Source organism: Ochotona princeps, chromosome 14 (genome assembly GCF_030435755.1).
Source record: "Ochotona princeps isolate mOchPri1 chromosome 14, mOchPri1.hap1, whole genome shotgun sequence".
Classification (NCBI taxonomy): domain Eukaryota; kingdom Metazoa; phylum Chordata; class Mammalia; order Lagomorpha; family Ochotonidae; genus Ochotona; species Ochotona princeps.
The window spans coordinates 36,626,941-36,643,452 of NC_080845.1; the positions used below are offsets into that span (position 1 = coordinate 36,626,941).

The following is a 16,512-nucleotide window of genomic DNA, read 5'->3' on the forward strand; positions in this document are numbered from 1 at the left end:
CCGCTTCATCCCTAGGAGGAACACAGAAATGATACAGAGAACTTTGGAACATCTTCTTGTTCCTCTCATACAAGGAAAATCCACTCATGAACCAAAATTCACCGAATGCTGATGGAAGATTGCCTCAAAATCAAAATTCTATAGAAAAAACATATATAGGAAGAAAAAAGATTGCACTCCTCGAATGAAACCTAACTTAGTTTTATACATTGAACCTCAAGGCCTAATGTTGAGTGCAACTTCTATTGGCTTCACATTGAATGGAAGAAAATTTTCCCAACACTGATTCAAAGTGAACTGGTTTCCTCTTAGCCATTGACCTCTGTTTCTCTCGCCTAAATCCAAAAGGACCCATTTATGTAAGGAAAGTATGGAGTTTTACCTCACATTTTAGGCCACACAATGAATTTGTTGCTTTATCATTGTCAGACATGCATTTCTCATGAGACTCACAAGCCGTTGATTTGACCGTTCCCCTTACACTGTACAGACAAGAGCACTGACACACTGAAAAGTGGGTGAAACAACTTATCCACAGTCACACAGAGAATCACGCCCGTGTAAGCCCAGAGGTGACTGATCCTAACTCCTGTGTCTTCTTCATTAGAATCTCTGCTTTAGCTCTACCTCTGTAACTATCCTCATTCTAACTCAGCTTTTTCTTTCTCCCTTCCTTTGTCCAATCTGTGCAGACCCTTGACCAAGGTGTAGACTAAGAAGTGGAGTCATGCTTCACACGGCTGTGTCATGCTGGCAGCCATTCCTGGGTCTGGCTGTGGTGTTCGTCTTCATGGGATCCACCATTGGCTGCCCTGCTCGCTGTGAGTGCTCTGCCCAGAACAAATCTGTCAGCTGCCACAGGAGACGGATGATGGCCATCCCAGAGGGCATTCCCATTGAGACCAAAATCCTGGACCTCAGTAAAAACAGGCTCAAAAGTGTCAACCCTGAGGAATTCATTTCATATCCTCTATTAGAGGAGATCGACTTGAGTGACAACATTATCGCCAATGTGGAACCGGGCGCCTTTAACAGCCTTTTCAACCTGCGGTCCCTTCGCCTCAAAGGCAATCGCCTAAAGTTGGTTCCTCTAGGGGTATTCACGGGGTTGTCCAACCTCACCAAGCTCGACATTAGTGAGAATAAGATTGTCATTTTACTGGACTACATGTTCCAGGATCTTCACAACCTGAAGTCTCTAGAAGTGGGGGACAATGATTTGGTTTACATATCACACAGGGCCTTCAGCGGGCTACTTAGCTTGGAGCGGCTCACCTTGGAAAAATGCAACTTAACAGCAGTACCAACAGAAGCCCTCTCCCACCTCCGCAGCCTCATCAGCCTGCACCTGAAGCATCTCAATATCAACACTATGCCTGTGTATGCCTTTAAAAGATTATTCCACCTGAAACATCTAGAGATTGACTATTGGCCCTTACTTGATATGATGCCTGCCAATAGTCTCTATGGTCTCAACCTCACATCCCTTTCAATCACCAATACCAACTTGTCTACTGTGCCCTTCCTTGCCTTTAAGCACCTGGTTTACCTGACCCACCTTAACCTTTCCTACAACCCCATCAGTACTATTGAAGTAGGCATGTTCTCTGATCTAATTCGTCTTCAGGAGCTTCATATAGTGGGGGCCCAACTCCGTTCCATTGAGCCTCACTCCTTCCAAGGGCTCCGCTTCCTTCGTGTGCTCAATGTGTCTCAGAATCTGCTGGAAACTTTGGAAGAGAGTGTCTTCTCTTCTCCGAGGGCTTTGGAGGTCCTGAGCATCAATAATAACCCACTGGCCTGTGACTGCCGTCTCCTCTGGATCCTTCAGCGACAGCCCACCCTGCAGTTTGGTGGCCAGCAGCCCATGTGCGCAGGTCCGGACACCATCCGTGAAAGGGCATTCAAGGATTTCCATAGCACTGCCCTTTCTTTTTACTTTACCTGCAAAAAACCCAAAATCCGTGAAAAGAAGTTACAGCACCTACTGGTGGATGAAGGGCAGACCGTGCAGTTAGAATGCAATGCGGATGGAGACCCACAGCCTGTGATTTCTTGGGTGACTCCGCGAAGGCGTTTTATCACCACCAAGTCCAATGGAAGAGCCACTGTATTGGGTGATGGCACCCTGGAAATTCGATTTGCCCAAGATCAAGACAGTGGGATGTATGTTTGCATCGCGAGCAATGCTGCTGGCAATGATACCTTCACAGCCTCTCTAACTGTGAAAGGATTCACTTCAGACCGCTTCCTTTACGCAAACAGGACCCCTATGTATATGACCGACTCCAATGACACCATTTCCAATGGCACCAATGCCAATACGTTTTCCCTGGACCTTAAAACAATACTGGTGTCTACAGCTATGGGCTGCTTTACATTCCTGGGAGTAGTTTTATTTTGTTTTCTGCTCCTTTTTGTGTGGAGCCGAGGGAAAGGCAAGCACAAAAACAGCATTGACCTTGAGTATGTGCCCCGAAAAAATAATGGTGCTGTTGTGGAAGGGGAGGTGACCGGCCCCAGGAGGTTCAACATGAAGATGATTTGAGGGGCTACCGCTAGTACTACTGTCTGTGTGTCATTGTTGGTCATCAGTAAGACAGTCTGGAATGATGATTTATGAAGTGAAAGAGGCAGCATGTGCTGCTGCTTCTATGTCAAAGCAGGGTCCTTGGAAGCAGGAGGACTTCTTGTGGAGACTTTCCATGTAGGAGCAGGCAGGAACGTGGCGGAGCCCTTTACACAGTGGGTTACTAATTGTTTGCATTGCAAATATTGGCATTCTGGGGATCTCAGTAATGAACCTGAATCTTTGGCTCATGCTCACGGACAATTCAGCATTTTCTACCATGTCAAAAACAAAAAGAAAAAAATATAATAAAACAGAGCCTACAGTGTAGGAGCTACATATTCAAAGACACATTTGTCTAAAACATACTCTACAGAAAAATTTGTATCTATAATTATCATTTGTTAAAGCCTTGCATCAGATCATGTTGTTTGTTGAACATCACAAAGAGATCAATATATTCTTTCCTTTTTTTTGAAACATATATGCTGTATATGTTTTAAAGCAATATGAATGAGAGGTTGTGCTTTTAGTTACTCACCAATAGAAATCCAAATGTGATTTCACCTTCCTTTACTTACAGATAACCCTGAGACTAGATCCCTGGAGCTATGGGTGGAAATATGTTTGAGAGATGTGTTTGTCTGGTGTAGGATGCCAAGAAAACAGGACCCAAGGCAAAACTGCTCAACTCTGTTAACTTCTGTTACTATAAATAAAGGCATGTGCCTAGTTTTGATACAGAATGGAATATTTTTTATACTTGTAATATCACCCTGGACCAGTTTACTGTAACAAAGCCCTTGGTTTCTCCAGGAGGTGGTGTGCCACCAGATGTACCTGTAAAATACAAGGTAGGTGTTATTAATGAAAATGTTCATTTAGCCACCCCTAGATTTTGCTTTCATCAATCACTGCTAAAGGAATCATGGAAAATGGAAGAGGAGGTATATTGGCTATTAGGACCATTAGGTAATATTCGCTAGTAGCTAATATCAATAATTCAGGTGTCCAAAAGCTATCTGGATATGGAGTTCTTCTCAGACACCCACTCAAAAACCAAGGTGATCCATGTTTGACATGATATTAATTCAACTAAGAACCTGTTTCAATGTGTCTGCTGCCAGAGGCTGGCTGTCTGCCAATCAAATGGAACATGTAGTCCTGCCTCTCTGGTGTTCTCTATTCAAATACTGTATGCACAGTATTACTTGGATAGGCAACTTGAGGGTTTCTGCCTGATTCTTTCCCATGTAGATTTCATTTTTTATTTTTACAGTAACCTTGTGTGGATAAAAAGAAACCTGTCTTGTTTTCGAAGAGATGAGGGAAAATAGGGGAGGGGAATGCTGAATTTAAAACTACTGCTCATTCCTCCATTTTTCCATGGAGCAAAAATTATAGTGAGGAGCCATAAATATGTTAAGTTGTGCTGCTTTTCACCCTGTGACTAACGAAGACTTACCCAGTTCACTTTGTGTTAATGATGATTTCTCAAAATCAAAGATTCCTGTTTTTATAAAATGGCATTATATTCTTATCTCATGTCAAGAAAGCAGTTACATTTGGCTAAACATTGAGTGAATGACTTTCACCCCATTTATTCATGTGATCTTAAAAAGCATTGAATATGGATTGTAGTGATCTGTATATATGAGCTTTCTACACTTTGCGCAGTCTGAGAAACTTCTGAACTTAGGTCCATTTCTGGATAGCTTGTCAACTGGAGAGTGACTCTGGGGTTTGCTTCTTGACATTGGGTTACAGGTCTGAAATGCTAGCATTTTTTTAGTATTTGGAATTTTGAGGACATTTAATAAAATTAAATTGACCCCAGTGAAGAATGACAGGCCCCCAAATTATTTTGCCAATTGAGTAGCAACATGGATAAGCCCTTTTCTCCCTTAATAAAGAGAGAAAAAATGAAATAGACAGCTGAAAGAATTGCTCATTTGAGTCACTTTTTATTTGATTTTCCTAATGATTATGGTTGAACTTTTGGAAATTTGTTCTACTTTCCTGGTCTTATTTATATCTAACAATGCAGATCAAGTTTGGCTGTAAGTTATATCGTCATTCCCACTCATGTGCTGATGAAAAATGGGATCTTTCAAACAAAATTAAGGTGAAAGGATAGTCTTCAAAAGTTAATAGGAACAACCTGATCTTCATTCTATATTTTATGAAGCATGTACTTAACTACTTAGAGGGAAAGAGAGAATATTTTATAATAAAGAACATTTAAGATTCTAAGTGCTGTTTGCTGTCATAATATAAATTGGCCCAAAAAAGCTGAGAATAATTAAACTGTATTGAATGTAATGTATCCATGAAAAGGTTTGGTTATTATCTTATTGGCAGAACCAAAGTGGCACTCTCTGAGGAGCTTGAGTACTGTGATCTATACATAACAGCTATTTAACAGATTACTACATGTTCTTCCCAAAACAAAGTCCCATTACCTAAAATGTTGGAGAAATCTGGCAGAGCCCCTTTTTTCAAAGTTGAAAATCTGGCACGTTCTCCAAAACACCAAATCAAAAAGATTTCTATTTTTATTGTTTACTTTAGGCTTCTGTGACTTGTTTGAACATGAAGCACACTGGCTGTTGTTATCTTCAAAATCTGAAATCTCAAAAATCCAGATTGGTCATTATTAGCCTGGAGTAGTACTCTTATGAATTATTCCTGAATCTAATCATAAATCCTATAAAATGAGACTAATAGAGGAATGGGGCTCCAGTAACTATAGAAAATACTACAGGAAGCAGCAATGGGATTACAAAGACTTTTCCAGAAAAATTGACTACTTTCTGCCTAGTGATACCAGTCATGAGTTTGTAGATAATTGATTGATCTTTTAATTTTCTCCATTCTCACTATTGGTGTATGCCTTGAGCTATTCTTTTATATCTGCAGTGTTCTGGAATTCCATTGACTATAACTTGGGGATCCTAGGTTCTAGTTTTACGAAGTATTCACTTGCATGAATTTTTCTAATGGCTTTTGATTATCTCGTGTTTGATGAACTTAGACCATGGCAGAGAATAATTGCTGAGACCAGCATGTGGGCCAAAACTGGATTCCCTTAGGTACAAAATATTTGAGTCATTTTCTTCTCTCATTGTTTATATCCTGGGAAGAAATATAATTGTTTTGCTCAACCTTTCATAATAGATTCAGCAGTACCCCAAACACATATATAAGGCATTCCTCAAAGTGATTCTTCTCCCTATTCATTTTATCTATATCAGAAGAAGTTCCATAACTAGAGTCTTAGGGATAATTGGCACAAGACCCCACATGTCGCAATTACATGTTCTGGAAGACAACTCACTAACAGTGCGTCCAAGTGCATTCCTAAGAAGGAACTTCTACTTTTCTAATTCTCTTAGTACTCAGTATAAAGATGTGTGGGATTTTTTCTGCAGTATATAGTGTGAATTCTTTTCTCATTGTTCTGTAAAAATGTTCTGTTCTCCTTAGTTCTCACAGAAGTCCAGAAGTTGAAGTCTATTGAGACTTTGTAAAAGAATAATGATTTAAGTCTTACTTGCACTGAAGCCTGACTTTTGCCACTTTCCATTACTCATGTAGGAGCAAATATAAAGAGAGAGTGTGATCTTGGAAGGAAAAAAATGAGTAGAACCCCATGTAAATTAACTTGTACTTCCAGGATCTTTCTTCATCTCAATGTCAAGACATTTGTTTTATCTTTAGGGCCTATGCTCAGAAGCTGCTTAACAACACAGAACTTGTCTGGGGGCTTTCTAGATAAGACAAAGTAGATCATTTTCAGCTTAGAAAGCTAAAGTCTGACAAAAAGACATATCATGAATTTAAACAAAGGTTGGAGGGAGACACTTGGATCCATTTTATTCCTATTTGCTGCATTAATTATTTCATAGTTACTATCCTGCAGCTGAAGAGGAATCAGAAAGTACTCTGATCTTTAATTTCATTGGCAACATTTTTAATCCCTTACCTTTATATCCTCTTCACCTATTTGCTTCCAAATAGATTTGGCAGCATGTGAACCTGGGCATGTGGCATGTAACAAAACCTCTGGAATCACAGCCATTCTTTCTATTTGGCACTTAGGGAGACATCATCTTTATTATTAGAATTAACATTTCCCATTACAGAAATATGTCATGTGCCTGGTTATTTCCATTGACTTTCTACTACTGCCTTTGGGAGTTCCATGCAATCCTTTTCAGCTAAGACCCTTGATATTCTGTGATTGAGGAGTTTGGGAATCATTCTGCCCTTGTGTGCAGAAAGCCTTAAGGAATGAGCTATTATTAGTCTTATTGATTTTAGAATTTTATATTTTGGTAGGTTTTCCCTGGTACTTGGCAAACGCTTAATGAATCTCTGTGACATGCTGCTTTATTCCTTCAAAAGCCATTCCCAGGTGTGAGTACTGGGAAAGAAAAGCTTCTCAACCTGTGTCTAAAAGATCAGATTACTTGCTATGATCTTTAGCTAAGTTAACCTAAGAAACAGTGCGGCCAGGGGCCATACATCTGTGTTGGTAAGGTTTAGCAAAATAAAGCATAGCATGTTTTAAATCAGGAATTAAAGACATGTTTTCTGTTTTATGAGCAGTAAATGTAGCAACATGTTTTTTTCAAAAAATGTCAGGAACTGCATTGTGTGAACTTGTCAGTAGTCAGCTAATGGTCAAATGCTGCAACAGAAGATGTGATGAAGGCATTTGCAGCAGGTTTATTTTTGTGAAACAAACCTGGGAATAATGGCCCTCCTTCCACATTTAGGAATTTAATCAAGACAAGCCCATATGTGCCTCACATGGCCCACCATCAGTCTGCCAGTGACTCAATAACCTCCTCCACCCCTTCTCCTAAAGAAAAGGAACAATTGTATTAGTAATCCCTTTCCTCCCAGGCATATGTTCCAAGACCCCAGTTGATGCCTGAAGTGACCAACTGTATCAAATTCAGTGTACACTGGTTTTCCCATACCTACGTGCCCATGGTAAAACCTAACTTATGCATTCATTAGGCACAGTAAGAAATGAACAAAGATCACCAAATAGAATGGCAACAATAAGCTAATAAAAAATGAGTTCTTTCTCATTCTTTCTTTTAATATTTCCAATTTAATATTCTCAAACTACAATTGACCATAGCTGACTTAATCATGGAAAGTAAAAATGGATAACAGGGACTACCATATTAACTCCCTTGAGGCAGAGCAGAGAGAAAGGAAAGTTTTTTTCCTGGTGCTTTTTTCTCCTCTCTGCCTGCTCACCATCGTGCCCCTGAGCTGCTGTCATCCCTCATCAAAAAAATGCTTTCTCCAGGGATAAGTCTTCTTTCTTTGGTACTCTGAAATTCTTGGGTGATTGTTAAGCTGGAAATTGCTTTAGGAAAAGAAAAGCGCTAGCCTATCTCACCTATCTCACATTACAGTTTAAAAGTTAAGACTTACCATTCATATAATCACATGCTGACAGCAATCTGCACGTTGAGTGATTCTGAGTTTTCTCTCTCTTTTCTAGAAGCAGGTGGCTGATAGAATGCCAGCCTTAAATAGAAAGTTTCATTTATAGCCTTAACAGAATGAAGGAAAAATGTTGGCAAAATTAAGACAATATTTATTATTTTAAGGAAGGTTTGCCTTTAATATGCAAAATAGCCACTAAGGAAAAGAAACAAACATGCAAATTCATGTTTCACCAAATCAGTTGACTATATTAACTTCATTAAAACTTCAAAATGGAAACTGTCAACAATAAATACTGTTCAAGGATTTTGTGACTGATCTAAAAGGATGGAGTAAAGGGGGCAGATTTGGTTGCCATGTTAACTTTCTTCATTGTGTTGCACACCTCCCATTCTAAATTGCTTAACATCTTCAACCTAAACATAATCTATGCTTACCGCATAATCAGCAGATAATAATAAGCAGGAGATTAACTCAGACATGCAAAAAAAATTCTCACATTTTTTACAGCACTGTGTTTCCAGCACTATCTACACTCATTTGTGTGATTACTCCAAGGCTAAAATTGAGTCAGACTTCCTGGGAACGGGCTCGTTTCCTCCCCAGTGATAAGCTCAGGCATGCACTGCACACCTGCGTTTTACACAGTACATTGGAGTTGTCTTCAGCTGTCTTTTTCTGTAAGATATGGAATGCCCCAAATCATAATCAATCACAAAGCTATTGTTTATATATACATATATAAATATGTGGGGGAGGGTGGTTTGATTTTTTAAAGTGTTTTAAATGTAACTGTTTTCAAAGTTGATAAGCTTAAGCAGGAGGTTAAACCAGAACGAAACAATGTGTGTCTCTTTTTCCCTTTACTGTTTTTTGGCAAAGTCTTACTCTGGGAATATCCCATGATTTGAAGTTACTAGCCAACAATCCAAGAAAACTTCTTTTTACAAAGCCTGATCATTTGTTTCTAGAAATGCTAATGACAAAAAAGTGCTAATGACAAAAATACCTTGGTTAATTTTGTGTTTCGTGGACTCTATGGTTCATTGTTGTAGGCATGTTGTTTTCTCTAACATGTATAATTGAATTAACTTGTTTTAATTCAATTTTACATGCTACTTAACGTGAAATAAGTTGGAAAATATGTTTTCCTTGCTAATGAAAAGGGCTTAAGCAACTGACATCTTAGTTCAATCCATTGGCATATAAAGAAATGAAATAGAATAAAAGATTTTTTTTTACTTATTGAGAGAGGCAGGATACAGGAGCCTCACAAGGAACAGCAACTTGTTTAAATTGCCTTAGCACTGTATTGATGAAATAATAATACAAAATTGCCAGGGACACAGCATATCCAGAGGAATGGGACTCTACTGCTGGGATGAGTAGAGACAACTCAGAATCAAAGACAAGGTTAGGAGATTCTTCATCTAAAAAATTCTAGGCACATCATGATTTTTCCTGCTGGATATTGAAACCTATGCAATATCAACCACTATAAAGATATTGTACATTTTGAGGATAAATGCTGGATCACATACAAAATTATTTCAATTTTTTTACTTGATCACATCATGAGCATGACTTTAGGCATGAAATGTGTTTGAGCAAGAACTAAAGGGTTCAGCAAGCCATAGCTACCACATCATCTAGCTTTTCTTTCTAAGTTTTCACTCAGCCAATGACTCAAGACATCATAGAAAATAGACACAAAATGTAAAAGGAGGATACCTTTCACCTTCAAGCAAATTAATCGCAAGGGCAAGAGAAGGGTGTCTAGTGTTGAAGAGGTCATGATTTGAAAACTGTTCTGAGACGATCCTTCTCTGAGAGTGAAGAGGCCTGTTCCACATTCGGTGCTGGAGGGCTGGGCTTTAAGGAACTAGGTTAAAAAGTTGCCCTCCTTTGTGATGTCATTTTCACCCTCTGCAACTCATCAGAAGCCTTCCAGTGAAGGGGGGTAGATAGAGCAGGAAGCAAAGAGCTGACAGCACTGGAACCTGTGTTATTAGATGGCAAGAAAGCCTCCAAGTAGCAACCAAAAACCAATTTAGAAAAGGTCCTTTTGCATTCTTCCATTGCAAAAGAAAAAGTTTCTCACTGAAGAGGCATTCCCTTCTTGAAGGCTTCCTGGCAACTCCAGGAGAGTCACATCGAGTGAGAGTGACAGTGAACTTCCATCTTGTATCAAAACAAGCAACAGTTTTCCATAAACCCTGTTTTGAATGTGATGAGTATTCATCTCAGGCAATTAACATTACAATTTGCTTGTCTAATAAACTCATTAATCGGATAGAATGGCCCCAATGCTTCAGGACCTGTTCTAAAACAGTGGGAAAAAGTTTTTTGAAGTTGATTTCTTTGATGACGATGACATAACTTTTAGCTCAGTAGCCTGGATTCTGGCTCCAATTTGGTAAATAATTTATTGTTATGTTTAACTTAAAAGAACATCCTTGTTATTATTTTGTTCTGTTTCTTCTTCCATCATGAGCATACTCCAGCTAGCTGACTGTTATTTCTTTGTCATTTTTCAGAGTGGAAATGAAAAATATGGGTTCCTACCTACTCCCTGTACAACAGATAAGCTTGTTGTATAATCCTGTATTCTTTTCCTTATTACCTTATTCCCAGTTCTTAAACATAGTATGAAAATTGATGTGGAATAAAGCCAAGTTGAAGAGAAAAACTGATACTCTTGAGAGGAAATTCAGTGAACATTTCTGCCACTGATGGGTGGTGAGTTTGAAAACATTGACCTCTAGGGCTTGTCACTCTGGTGTCTTCTGTCAACTCTTACAAATAACCACAAGCAAAAACTGCGACCATCTGCCAAAAAAAAAAAAATGGATTGGGAAGGAAATTCTTTGTTATAACCATTCAGGCTTTGCTTTATTCAATACCCTATATTAGATAAATCAGAGCATGTCATTAAATATTCCTAAAGAATACATGTATTGTAACACCAGAAATTACACAAAACAGAGAGAGAGAGACAGAGAGGATGAGAGAGAGATGCATACATTACTAAGAATTATTTGGAGAAAAGATAAAGAAAAGACAAATGGAAAAACACTTGGCTTATCTGCGGAATCTTAACTATTCTCTTTGGTCACTACTAAAAACAAACAAAAAACCCTAAATACACAAATCATTTGCTGAGGATGAAAACCCAAAGAAAATATACACCTGAAAAAACAAAAACGAGTAGATGAAAGGTTAAGTACTTGATTGAAAGACGTAAATCTTACAGATGATTGTAAAATTTGTGTCTGTACTCAGTAACTGTAGAATTGTGTTTGTCACACTGGGAGATTAATCTGTTTATCAGAACCCATTCTAAGGCAGAGGTAACATTTATATGAACTTTTCTAACTGCAGCCTCACTAATCATTATTCCTCAGCACAAGAAATCAGGCATGCTAGTACCATTTCAGAGAGGCAATTTAGAATATCTAATCGATTCCTTTAGCCATGGGCTATTAGCTGGGTTTACAAAAGACTAATGGGTTACATCCATTATATACATGCAAGATGCTCATGAAAATAAAGTAATTCTTTAAACACACACACACATCTACACTGTGACAGAGTTCCCTTATGCCTTAGAGTGACTCAGTTCAAATACCTGACAAGGGATTAATTCGGTGAGTGCAGAGCAAATGTGTAAGGCAAAGAGATTACCAAGTCAGCTCAAGCACCTTGATTTATATAAGCCCTTCTATTTTAGCAGCACCTGGAGAATCGAGTTGCTTGTTCTTCAGTAATCTCAAGAGCTCTTCCTAGTGCTACTCTAAGAAGGTTGCTGGTATTAATGCATGGCTGGTTCCAGCACACAGCCTCTGTGTTCTGCCCTGAGTCTTCTGGAGTAAAATAAGAAAATGGACTCACAGAAATAAAACATAACTGGAAAAAATGTTTCTTACTGTGAGTCCAAGAAAAATGATTTATTATTTTGCTAGTACTATGTACCTCTAAAATAGCACTTTGCTAAGAACAGGACATCACAAACTTTTTGAATAAAGGACAATGATCAAATATACAAATGTAAGAAAATTTCTTGGTGAAAGAAAATGCGTGGTGCTTCTGTGTGTCACACTGCCTCTATAGCTGATCTTCATGGTTTGGATTCCAAACTGTTAAGTAGATAAATTCAGAATTGAAAAAGTGCTTTAAATGCCTATGTATTTATATCCTCTCTAATGCTGCCAATATTATGTGAAACACATGCCCACAGAAAAGTAATGAATCTTCTTAAGTACTTTCTTCTTTGATTAAAAGTTAAAATTCAACTTTGATTTAAAAGGTGCAGAATTCAATTTTACACTTATCCTGGCCAAAAAAAAAAAAAAATCCTTTCATTCATTCACTTATTCATTTATATAAGCAACAATATCTACTAAGATCCATTATCACAGTAACTTAATTGCACCTCAATAAGTGATTATCAAATTGTAGTTCAAACGTTAATCCCATGTTTCTACACAATGATTTGTTTGACTTCCTAATCACAACTTGCTTCTCATTCAGTCATCCAAACCATGTGGCTTAGAGATGGACCTTGGTGTCAAGTGGCCAAGCGTTGTACCTCAATACAATGAGTCTGGCACTGAAGATCTGCTTGGCATTGAAGACTTGCCTACTTTAATGATCCACTCTCAGGGAGTCAGAATAGCTAATTTCTAAAAGGCAGGAGTCCAAAGAATGAGGATGAGTCCTCAGGACTTTGTCACTAGATTCCTGTTTCCTTATGGGCAAATGACTTAACATCTCTGCATCCCCATTTCTCAAAATGGTCATAACGCTACCTACCTCACAAGAGTGCTGTGAGGCTTACCATGGAAAGGATGAGGCAATGGCATGTAGAACAGGGGCCCATGACAGAGGTGCTACAGGATTCAGAAAGACCAGAGGAAGCTAATGCGCAAGAGCCCCGCCCCACCAGGAGCCCTGCCTGCCTGAATATGTCTGCTCCCTTTTGGCTTGATCTAAAATGGCATTGTACCGTCATTTGGTTTGACTTGTCTTCAGTATCACTGCCTTTTTCACAGTTTGTCTCATTTTGAGATATACTGGCTTGGAAAATCATTTTAAATTAAACAAAGGAGAGCAAAAATGATTCAATTCCAGGTGCTTGGGGGTGGGGGGCAGTTATTTATTTCAATATAAATCAAGAGTTTGAATGATTATCTTCAAAAGAGAGACATGTGCTGCCTGGGGCTTTCTGTTGTTTTCAGGCTTTCTGTGTCATTGTCTGACCATCCCTTCTCCTTTCACTGCAGAGGAAGTTGTAGTCCTCTCATTTCTTGATAATTCTTTTCATTCAATCTCTTTTTGCTCAAAGGACAAATTCTTTTCAGTAACTATTGTAATTATTTTTTTAGAGGGCCATGTTCAATTGTCATTGTTCAGCTAAGCCCAATTGTCTTGGTGTCCTTCAAAACTGTCAGCTGCTTTAAAACATAGGGGTGGGGGAGGGAGCTGATAAGCACATTGTTGTAATTGATTTGTATGTTTGAATTGTCCTATCAGAAAACAAAGTTATGAATTTCATCTGTTGAGACACAAAATAAAATACTTTCCTAAAAGTGTGCTTTGTTTTTGAATGTTCAACAATAGCAGTTTTGCTTTTCCTCAAGTTTTTAATGTTTCATTCATAGCATTGCATTAATGATAGATTAAACAGAAATCTAGCTTTTTCCTACCTTCATTGACAAAGCTCAATTCCTTGTTTTTTAAAGTTGAGAAAAAAATGAAGTGAAGTTGTTCAAGATGGAATTGAAAGAAAGCGTGAGACATCATTCTCAAGAGTGTATTCATAAATTATCACGAATTATGTAAATTGGGTGAGTATGAAGAAATGAGGCTTTCATGGCATAGGCATAGCTTTCACCTCTTCCTCCCCGCACCCCAAGGAAATATCATTGTAAGTTGTGATAAATAGCCGGGAGAACGGATTTCCATTAGGTAGGAATCTATAGGAAATCAGGTGACAATAACTGAATTTGATTTTACAACTTTCTCTGGGCCTCAAGAAGCAGCTACAGTGATTTAAGGAAACTTAAAAAAAGAAAAAATAGTTGATGTCTTAGTCATCTCTGACTTCCATTACAAACGTGCATTCAGACAGAGAAAGAGACCTCTCGTGCTCTTACGACCTCACTTAACTTAGATTACCCCCCTAGAAGTCCTATTTCCAAATGCAATTATTGAAGATGAAAGCTGCAGTGTATATAACACTAAGGGTACACAATTCAGTCCCTGGTGCTTGGTTCCCATACACTGATTGAAGTGCTGCATTATCTTGACTTATCATGAACATGAGAAGTTGTGTACAATATAAAGAAGGCAAGTTAGGGAAGTCAACATTGCAAAGATGGCAAAGAAAAGAATTTTCAACAGATAGTCAATATTTCACTCTTTATTTTACTTTGTTATTCTATGCCTGTTCAAAGCTCTAGCAAACTGTCACTAATTTCTTACAATTGCATATGCCTTGTTATTTTTTAAGCATTTAAGTCCTTAGAGAACTGTATTTCTGGTTTTCCACAGTACATCCCCAGAGATATATTTCTCAAAAATAATTATTTACATTTCTATTTCTTTATTCAGCATCCTAGGTCAACTTGTTTCTAGATTACCCATCCCTCAGGTGATACTCTTAGAATATATCTAAGTGTATTTTGATTATACCTCCATCCTTACAGACTAAAGTACACATTATACAAGGGAAAATATAAGACAAAAATTTGCTCACAATCATGGTCAGTTTTACCAGTTTCAATGTGCATTTACTAGGTTTCACATGAGTATAGGCTTATGGTAAGAGTCCTCATGATGTGAACATAGAGGCCCAAAATGTCCTTTTCAAGAGGATAACTACCTAAAGTAAAATTATTTAAGACACAGGTAAGTTCCTGATGTAATTTTCACTGATTTTGCAAGTAGCACCCAGCCATTATTAGGCTCAGTGTGATGACCTAGTGTGTCCAATTCACTCAAGCTCACAGAGGTTCCCAAAGAACCAAAATACTGCATTAGAACATATATTGTGCACTGGAGTAGAATGTTCCAGAAATCGGGGAAGATTAAAGAGAAACAATTAGAGTCCTCATGGAAAACAACTTTTCTTTCTCAAACATTAGATTTCCATTTGCTAAGCTAGACCCCTTTGTATGAAATACCCTTCTCTATGTTGTTGGTGGACATGAGAGAAGTTCACAGTGCTGTCCTGCACTGGTTGACATGGTCTATATGGTGCTGGAACTTGGATTTCACATTCAATTTGTGTGCATCTGAGTAGTTAGTTCAAACATATTACTTCAAAGATCTGTAAAAACACAGTTGATACTGAAATCATTAACAGCTTGAAATTTCATTTTTTCTAATTATGAAAGTGATGTATGATTGTTCAAAGTAGAAAATTCAGAAAATACAAAGAAAAATTGGTTTTATACCCCTGTCTTTCAAAGACAATCACAGTTCGTATTACAATAAAATACTTTTGCTCTTTTCATAATAGACTTGGTTTTGAAGCAGAACTTGTAAATATTTGCTAGCATCCACAGGATTCCCTCCTGCCCCTGCTTACACTTCCTTGTGTTCACCATTTCACTGTTTTGCCCCTTCTCTCTTTTCTGTTTCTTCCCTAGTTAAATATGCAAGGACCTCTTGTGCAGCATCAACAAAATAACTTGCTCCAAAAGCAAAAATAACCTGCCTGATTTCTCATCCATTACGTCAGAAAAGAGTTCTGAAAAAAAAAATTAATGATATTGATGGTATTATATCCCTAAAAGTTCACTTTCTTTAAAGATCCTCTTTTCCTTTCAGTTTAATGTATATGGTTTCTGAAATTTTGAGCTCAAATTAGAAACAATAATAGCTGCCACTTATTGGGCACTCATGCATCTGGCACTTTCTGGAAGCTGGCTAATTAATCTTCTCAATAACCCTCAGATGTTGCCCGAGCCTTCTTCTTTTGCAGCATTTTCATCTGAGGTTGTATAATTCCCAGAACTCCTGTTTCCCTCTACCATGGTGCCCCTGATTCTGAAATATGCTGCTAGAATAAAGCCTGACATTGCACACACTGGCCGCTGATTGCTGCACCTCGCATTCCGTTCAGCTTCCACAGCTCCCTTTGCTGGCAGCTGAGATGCATTTGGTGTGTGTTTCCCCTGCCAGCACTCGTGTATCCCTTGTTCATTCTATGGTGTTTGTAATCACATCAGTCCAGGGGAATTCTACTGCTCATGCAGACCTCACAAGAGATGCTCTGAAAATGCACTTTCATTTATTACTAATCATAAACTAAATGAGAAAGTATGATCTTTTAGTTACCTGTTTTAAAAGCTTTTGACCATCTTAAAGAGTAAAGAGAGATTTTTTTTCTTCCCCTGAAATTTTCATCTTGTGATTGTGCCACAATAGTGAAATATTATCAGTTTGCATCAACTTCAAAAATCTTC

At 38.2% G+C, this 16,512-nt stretch overlaps 1 protein-coding gene across 1 annotated transcript; it reads left to right on the forward strand.

Moving 5' to 3' along the window:
* Nucleotides 1-698: 698 nt before the first annotated feature.
* LINGO2 (leucine rich repeat and Ig domain containing 2) lies at nucleotides 699-3,051 on the forward strand. The gene has a single exon (XM_012925734.2). It carries the CDS (start codon nucleotides 728-730, stop codon nucleotides 2,546-2,548), a length of 1,821 nt encoding a protein of 606 aa, XP_012781188.1. The 5' UTR covers nucleotides 699-727; the 3' UTR covers nucleotides 2,549-3,051.
* Nucleotides 3,052-16,512: the final 13,461 nt, after the last annotated feature.

Coding starts and splice junctions, on each gene's coding strand:
- LINGO2 (XM_012925734.2), top strand. CDS start 728: ATGCTTCACACGGCTGTGTCATGCTGGCAGCCATTCCTGGGTCTGGCT.